We start from the raw sequence: 8,987 nt of genomic DNA, 5'->3' as shown, positions 1-8,987 counted from the left end.
GGGGGGGGGGTACGTAGAAGTATTTGAAAGCTTCTATTATTTTGGTGATCAAGTTAGCAGTGGAGGTGGATGCTGCTGGAATAAGAATAAGCTGGGGAAAGTTCAGAGAGATTCTTGCTTTGTTGGTAACAAAGGGCCTCTCCCTCAGAATGAAAGGTAGACTGTATGCTGCCTGTGTGTGAACAGTCATGCTCCATGGCAGTGAAATGTAGGACATGTGAAGGCTTGAAAGAAATGAAGCCAGCATGCTTTGCTGGACGTGTAATGTCAGTATGCATGTTCAACAGCATAAATGTCTTCAGAGAAAAACTGGGGATAAGAGGCATTAGATGGATTGTGCAAGAAAGATGAATGCTCTGGTATGATCATGTGATGCTTATGGACAAGGACAGCTCTATAAAGAAGTGCTGATCTCTAACTATGGAGGGAACCTGTGGAAGAGGTAGACCCAGGAAGACATGGGATGAAGTGGTGAAGCATGATCTTCGAATGTTGGGCCTCACAGAGGCAACGACAAGAGACAAAAATCTTTAGTGATATGCTGTGCTTGAGAAAACTCCTCAAGTGAGGTGAAATTGTGGCCATTGTCAATGTCATGTGAATGGCACCCGTGAAATCATATTTGTGGCCATTGCTGGTAGCATGGTCTTTGAATGTCAGGCCTTATGGAAGTTAAGACAAGTGACTGAGACCTCTGGAGATATGCTGTGCTTAAGAAGACTTGTCAAGCCAAGTGAAATTGCAGAGATGACTGTCGCCAGTATCATGTAAATAGCACCTGTGAAATCATAGTTGTGGCCATTTCCAGTATCATGTAAATGACACCTGTGTTGGTGGCTCGTAAAAAGCACCTATTACAGTCTTGAAGTGGTTGGCTTTAGGAAGGGCATCCAGCCATAGAAACCGAGCCAAATCAGACTGGAACCTGGTGCAGCTCCCCAGCTCACCAGTTCCAGTCAAACCATCTAACCTATGCCACCATGGAAAGCAGACTTTAAATGATGATGATATATATATACAACGTTGATAATAATATTTTCAAAAACACGTAGTTTGGTATAGAAATTATTTTCAAAAGAACAAATTCAATATTCAATTTTTCACACACACACACCACATCACGTCATCGTCATTTAATGTCCATTTTCCATGCTGTCAGTGGTTGAACAGTTTAACAGTATCTGGCAAGCTCCAGTCTCCACTTTGCTGTATTTTCTCCCACTAAATGCCCTTCCTAAAGCTAATTTCTTTACAGTGTGTTTTGGGTGCATTTTTGAGGGTTAAATAATTTCTTTGAAACATTTCAGCTGAAAATATTAACTTCATTCTTCATTTCCCATTTTTCTCTTTTTTTTCTCCTTGCCTAGATGCTGCATCCAAAGAGTCCTTCATTCGACAGAATGGTCTGCCTCTTTTAGTAATGGCGCTGCGGGCAGTAAGTGGATTGTTTCTTGCATCTAGGATAAAGTGTACCATGTCTGTGTTATAAAGTATTATTTGCTTAATAAAATCTATCATACTTATATACTAAGATCTTATCAGATCTACCGTGTAGTAAGATCTATTTGTTTGTCTTCATAATTTTGAACATTTTTCATAACCTTTCTTATAACAATGATGTTTAGTTACACATGATGACACATTGCAAGAAATATTTCTGCTTTTCTTTAAGGCACCAGGTGAAAAACAGATTGTTGATAACATCCTAAGCACTTTGCTGGAACTTCTCCATAAACCTTGTAAGTTCAGGCTTTGCTTCAAAACAACACTTAATAATTGTTGCTAGTTTTATATCCTCTGTTTCCCATCGTCCCGACCAACTTGCAGAAATGTGTGTGTGTATGTGTGTGAAAGAGAAAGTGTACATATAAATGGAAAAAGATCATACATATCTTCCTCCAGTCCCTGGTTTCTACATTATTGATCTGTGAGCCCCACTCAATCTCTGTCCTTGCCACACTCGCCTGCTGAACTCATTAAAAGATCTGAGTGAAAAGGAGACAAATTTTGAAAAATGGATGTCTAAAAACTGAGTGTTTCTAAAATCCATCAAACAGGTTCAATTCTGCTGTATGGCGTCTTGAGTAAGCTGACCAATGCCTTGTGAGTGAAATTGGTGGAGGGAAACAGTACAAAGCCCATCAGCATCATCATCGTCATTTAACATCTGCCTTCTAAAGTGGCATGGGTTGGATGATTCAACATGATCTAACATCCATTTTTCCATGCTCTCATGGGTTGGTCAGAATTTGTTGAGACAAATTGTCTACAGCCAGATACTTTTCCTGTTGCCTACCTTCATGTTTCCAAGTATATCATCATCATTATCATCATCATCTTTTAATGTCTGTTTTTCTTGACGTGATTTGGATGGTTTGACAGGAACTGGAGAACTTCCATTGTGGGTTTTGGCATGCATTTTACAGCTGGATGCCCTTCCTAAAACCAGCCACTTTTCAGAGGGTACAGGGTGCCAGTGCTTTTATAAACAAACACCCCCCACCCCCCACACACGTGTGCATGTTATTAAGTACAGAAACACATACACACACACAGGCATAGACACATTTTTCAAATATTATCTTGGCTGTTGTACATCTTTCAAAGAATTCTGTGACTTAAATAACTGAAAATAATTTCTGTCTTTATTCTTCAGCAAATAGTAAATATATCGCAATATTGGTCAACTGTGATGCCTGTAGTATACTTCTACAGATTCTAATGTCTGAATTTAAAGAATCTTTACCAAGAGAAAGCTTAATGATGCAACTGCATCAGTTGTTAGCAAAGATTGGTGCAAAAGGTAAGAATTTTACTTTCTGTTTGGTTTTAGTTGGTCAGTGGAGACAGTTGGTGCCCTTCACTATGTTGATCTTGAGGGCTCTTCTTTGACTCCTGAAATGCCTGGAGTTCCGTGGCCTTACTCAGAGTATGATCTGCAAACCCTCGACTGCTAACTTCCACTATTAAACAGTGTCCTCCATCCATTCTTACAGCAGTCCTCCACCAACTCCTCATACATGGTTCTCTTCCCCTCTTGAGCATCCTCCATCCTTTCCTCCCAGGACACTGTTAACTTCAGAAGGACTAGATGCTTTGTTGTCCAGGAAACCAAGATGACATCTGGTGTTAGCAAGGTCCAGGTGATGTGCATTGGAAAGTCTAGCTTTTTTTGCCAGATCTACTTCCATCACCGTGTACCATTGTGTGTAAAATAATCCCTCAGAGTTGCTCCCGGACCTTTACATCAGCCTCTCTCCTTCCTTGGAAAAGGTATATGTCTGGTTGTAATCCAGGTATTTTTGCAGTCACTGGTCCCCTTGCTGATTGCCTCAGCAATGGTGTTGAGGGTATGTTTATGTCTCCGGCAATAGTTTGATCACTTGGAGTAGCTGCTTAAGAAGTGCATGAGGGTGTCTGCTTTAGAACACAAGGAGCATGAAGGGGCTTCTGCTAAATCCCATGTAAACAGGTGAGATGGGCTGAAGAAGACATCATGGACCCCCAGTGACAGTAATATTATAGTGTGCTGCAAAGGTAACTATGAAAATACTGTAGGATGCTGGAAGGACACTGGGGTATGCAGTGCCAGGGTGTGGGATTATATATGGATTATAGAGACAGGAATATCTTAGTGTAGTGGTAATGAGTTGAGCATTATATTGTGATCTTGTTAATGTCACAAAATTAAATTTGTATGTTTTTTCTTTTAGATCCGAAATTCCCTGTAAAAGGAAGACTATGCCAGGCCCTCGGAATTACTTTGAATCTTATAAAAACTAACACAACACATTTCAAAAATTTGCTACCATTATTACGGGTGCTCAAAATGTATTCTTCAAATAGTAAGCATTTTTCTCTCATTATATTTTGCTAAATTTTTATTTAACTAGGTGTGGTGCATGGATAAGAAGCTTGGTTCCCAACCAAATGGTTTAAAGTTCAGTGCCACTAGACAGCACCTCAGTACCCTGGACAAGTGTTTTCTATGATAGCCTCAGGTTGACCAAAGCCTTCTGAGTGGATTTAATAGATAGAAACTAAAAGAAGCCTGTTGTGTATATATACATATCTCTCTCTCTCTCTCTCTCTCTATCTATCTATCTATCTATACATCATACACACACACACACATACACACATACACACAGCAGGCTTCTTTTATATGCATGTGAGTGTGTGTGTGTGTACTGTTGTCTTGTCATCACATGATGGTTGTAAACTGAGCGTCAGTGTTGTACATTCATTGTTGTCGTTGATTTCCATTTTCCCTTGTAAAACGTGTTTAGCCATGGAAAATATTACTTTGCTTGGAAACAGGTGAAGTTTGGTGACAGGAAGGGCATCCGGCTGTAGAAAATCTGCCTCAGTGAATTCCATCTCACCCATGCAAACATGGAAAAGTGGACATTAAATGATGATGATGATGATGAATGGATGTAAGGGTGACTCAGCAGGGTAAGTGACTCTGGTGTTGGCCATTTTAGTTACTGGAGCCCAATACATCATATTTGTATCACCACTTCTATCCTGAACCTCTTGGAAGAGATACATAGCTGTTAACAGTCCAGTCTATTTTCATGTGAAATTGTTACCATAAAGACCTTGCTAAATCTGACCTCACCTGTGCTTGGGCCACGTTAAAAGCACTAAGTCCACTCTGCTGAGTGGTTGGTGTTAGGAAGGGCATCCAGCTGTAAAAATCCTGCCAAAACAGTTACAGAAGTCTGGAACAGGCTTCTGCCTGGCCAGCTTTTGGGAAGACCATTCCACCCATGCCAGCATGGAAGATGGACGTTAAACGATGATGATGATGAGGTGGTGCAGCCTGCTACTAAGAACAACAACAACACAACTGTATCATTAGACACTGGTTTGTTAATTTGCAATTTCAAGATCAAATCCAACCTTAAGTAATAAGAAAACCGTCAGATTTCAATCTTGTGTGTCTTCTGTATAATTTTTACAAAAAAAAAAAAAACATGTAAATCTTGAATGATGTTCTTAAAATCCAGTAAGTTAGGGGACATTGTAATGGAGAGAAGTTTTGGCATTGCTCATTTGATGCTGGCTTGTTTGACATCAAATATCTTAATATATCTCTCCTCCACTTCTCTCTCTCCCCCTTTCTCACTCTCTTCTCTGTCTGTCTGTCTGTCTCTCTCTCTCTCTCCATACGTATAAGCATGTTGAGCCTGTTTCTCTTTATGTGTATGAAGAGAAAGAAAGTGTGTATGTCAGTCATGTCCAACTACTAAATTGTATTCTCTCTCCCTCTCCCTCTCCCTCTCTCTCTTCACCTGTTCTCGTGTGTGCTTGTGTGTGTTGCTAGAACAGGCTGAAAATCCAGTCAGCTCTGCCAATTTATCAGCATCCAAACAGCTGCATCCAATAATCTCGTTCCAACAAAAGCAAATCAAATGTCCATGTAATTTGGTAAATCCATAACATTTTAGGAGATTCAAAGATTAATTCGATTAATAACGAAGCAGAAAGGAAGAGATAGGACCAGAATCAGAGGTGTGAAGTGTATTTGTGGTGTCATTCACCTCTGGCCAACAAGTTGGAATTTCAGTAGGAACACAAGTTCACATGTGGTCCCCAGTCACATGCCTACACACTTCAGGATTGTGTGATGCATAGCAGTTCATCTCGTTGTCTATTGTTGACCATTGCAGAGGATTCGCAGATCTAGTCACTGCCGGTGATCAAAGCAGATACAACCTGGGTTTGAAGCAAGTTCTAGAGATATGCTTTAACAAAAGCTAAGGGGTGCCTCACTCCCAGTGGTCTTCCAACACATTGGATACCAATCTGGAAGTTCTGAGAAAATGTGCTTTGTGAAGTGATCAGGTTTGCAAAGCAATGCGTGAGAGAGAACCAAGATGTCATTGGTGAGAAGTGTATTTGGAATGATGACGGGATGTTCATCATTAATACGGAAGACACGAAAGTGGTGTGAAAGTGCTATTATGAGAATCTACTGAAGGTGGAATATGCATGGGATAAAGAGGGGTTACTATCAGTCTCTTTTGCCGAACCACTAAGTTATGGGGACGTAAACACAACAGCATCGGTTGTCAAGTGATGTTGGGGGAACAAACACACATATATACACACACACATACATACATACATATATATATATATATATATATATATATATATATATATATATATACATATATACGACGGGCTTCTTTCAGTTTCCATCTACCAAATTCACTCACAAGGCTTTGGTCAGCCTGAGGCTATAGTTGAAGGCACTTGTTCAAGGTGCCACGCAGTGGGACTGAACCCAGAACCATGTGGTTCGTAAGCAAGTTAATTACCACACTGCCACTCCTATGCCTATGTATATTCAAAATCTTATCATTATCAGCCTAGCAGCTTTCTTTCCAATGCCCCATAAACGTTTCTTATCAGTTATTCACATGCCCAACCAATCTGTCAGCTGATGTGAAATTGGCACATCCACCTGACACAATATCTCTCTGCCACATATGATTTAAACCCTGAAACCTGATGCAGTCTTTGAACCCATCAGAACCTGTTAAACCAGTCAATCGATGCCAGCATGGAATATGGACGTTAAATGATGAGGATGTATATACTGGAACTATTAAACAACCTAAATGTATTGAAATATGCATGTTTTTATATCTGAGAATTGTGTTGTTGCAGGTTTGCCACTTTCTGCATGTTTGAATGTCTACATCCATAAACCATACATATATATACTCATCTAGAATTACATTTTCGTTGCAGATACAAATGCCTCATATTTAGTCAAGAATACCTGTATTCAATTGATGACTAGAATTATCACCAACTGCTGTAGAAATCATAACACTATCATAAAACATGCTCTGGAAATTCTCTGCAATCTAACCAAAACCAGTAAGAATTTTTGTATTGAAAAATATTCCTTGTTCAATTCTATTAACATAACTGTTGTATACCACTTTTGGCACTGAATTCCAACACTACAGCATTAATTCACAAGAAATGGTTGAAACAATGACAGCTTACATCTTATCATTATGTCTATCTAACCATTATAAGCCATCATATATTACAATCTTGGCACTATAAAACATCAAACCATACATTCATATCCATCTACTTCCATTTTGTTCCATGACTAATTTTCCCCCCTTTTCCTATATCCTTACCTGTGCTGCTACCAGATAGGTGGTGCAGGAACTATTTGAAACTTTCCCCCCAGAATCTTGTATCGCACCAGAAACAAAAATACCATTTTAAAGGTCTTTATTCACAAGGGTAACACTTAATTCACTGATTATTTCTGACTTCACCATTATCAGTTTCTTGGAACTGGACAATATTGACCACAGTGGTCACTCAGAAACCAGTTTTACCTGGTAATATGAACCATGGTTTTATCAATTGTTTTTAGGTACCTATATTGTTGGAAGCAGATATAATAATGGTTTCTAATTTAGGCACAAGGCCAGCAATTTTTCATGGGGAGCGGGGTAGTTGATACCATTGACCCTAATGCTCAACTGGTATTTATTTTATTGGCCCACCCCACAAAAGATGCAAAGCAAAATCAATCTTGGAATTTGAACTCATATCATAAAGATGAACGAAATGCTGCTAAGCATTTTTCTTCTAATACTGATGATTCTGCCAGCTTTCCACCCTATTAAATATAACAACAACAACAACATCAACAACAACACTGTTTGGAATTTTTATTATTTGCTGTTTATTAATTTTGTTTTCCTTCATTAAAAAAAGTCGGAGCTAATTGGTACTAATTATCTGTTGCTAGAGAAACATGCAGTACGTGCTGTAAACTTTGATAATATTCCTACATTCCTCACCATGCACTGTGAATGGCACCCCAATAATTCCAAGCACAAATATGTCACTGAACGAAGACTGATTCTCACATTCCTGAAAAATCTTACCAACACCAGTAAGTGGAAATCTTTATTTCAGCAATTCTAGCATTTGCAAGCAGAACAACAACAACACTGATCTATTACAAGTGTGTGTGTGTTGTGTGTGTGTATGTTTGTACACGTACACACACACACACACACACACATACATACATATATACATATATATATGAAGGTGCATGGCTTGGTGGTTATGGTATTGCACTCTCTGTTGCTAGATCACAGGTTCAATAGCTGGGCTGAGCAACACGTTGTGTTCTTGAGCAAAACACTTTATTTCATGTTGCTCCAGTTCACTCAACTGTAAATGGTAACCCCTGTGAAGGAACAGCCTTCTGATTGGAGGGAATGTTGTCCACCCCACTTAGCCAGTGGGGTGACAATATTCAAAAGCTAAAACAATGAGAAACACTTTATGACCAGCGATGTGTAACATCATAGTCTAATAATCTGACTGAAACTGTATATATATATATTATATTTATGGATTTGTTTTTGCAAGATTCTTGATGTGAAACCATGTTGAAACAGATAATGTTATATTTGGGGATGATCCTATTCTGGCAATTAAAATCACACGCACTATTTATTTGCACTTTAGCGTTATTATTATTATTATTATTAGTAGAAGTAGTTTATTTGTCAGATATATAAGCACACGAGACCCACATACACATGCCAAACGCATAGATACATATGCACATGCATGTATACACACACACACACACACACACACACACACATAGATATGGATGCAAAAGCATACATACCACAGAAAGATGAAATGGAATCTTGGGATGGGACAAGACCAGAGAGAAAAGGCGACATTGAGAGGAGAACAGAACGTCATTGAAGAAAGAACTCTGATAAATAAACTAATAATAATAATAATAATAATAATAACAGTAGTAATAATTATAAAGTGAAGGTCAAATAAACAGTGTATGTGTTTATTGGCAAAATGAATGTCCCCCAAATATAAAAATATATAACAATATATAACAATATATATATGTATATATATGTATATATATATATATATATATATATATA

The 8,987-nt window shown here is 38.5% G+C and overlaps 1 protein-coding gene across 1 annotated transcript in view; it reads left to right on the top strand.

Annotated features, from left to right (window-relative positions):
• LOC106879756 (cytosolic carboxypeptidase 1) overlaps positions 1-8,987 on the top strand; it is a 64,809-nt gene that overhangs the window by 22,243 nt on the left and 33,579 nt on the right. Inside the window, exons 4-9 of the mRNA XM_014929438.2 lie at positions 1,368-1,435; positions 1,673-1,739; positions 2,657-2,803; positions 3,714-3,845; positions 6,769-6,900; positions 7,802-7,948. Of these exons, the coding sequence (XP_014784924.1) occupies positions 1,368-1,435; positions 1,673-1,739; positions 2,657-2,803; positions 3,714-3,845; positions 6,769-6,900; positions 7,802-7,948 (693 nt within the window). The remainder of the gene's footprint in view (positions 1-1,367; positions 1,436-1,672; positions 1,740-2,656; positions 2,804-3,713; positions 3,846-6,768; positions 6,901-7,801; positions 7,949-8,987) is intronic.

This window comes from Octopus bimaculoides, chromosome 3 (genome assembly GCF_001194135.2).
Source record: "Octopus bimaculoides isolate UCB-OBI-ISO-001 chromosome 3, ASM119413v2, whole genome shotgun sequence".
NCBI lineage: Eukaryota > Metazoa > Mollusca > Cephalopoda > Octopoda > Octopodidae > Octopus > Octopus bimaculoides.
This window is presented reverse-complemented; position numbering and strand designations above follow the sequence as displayed.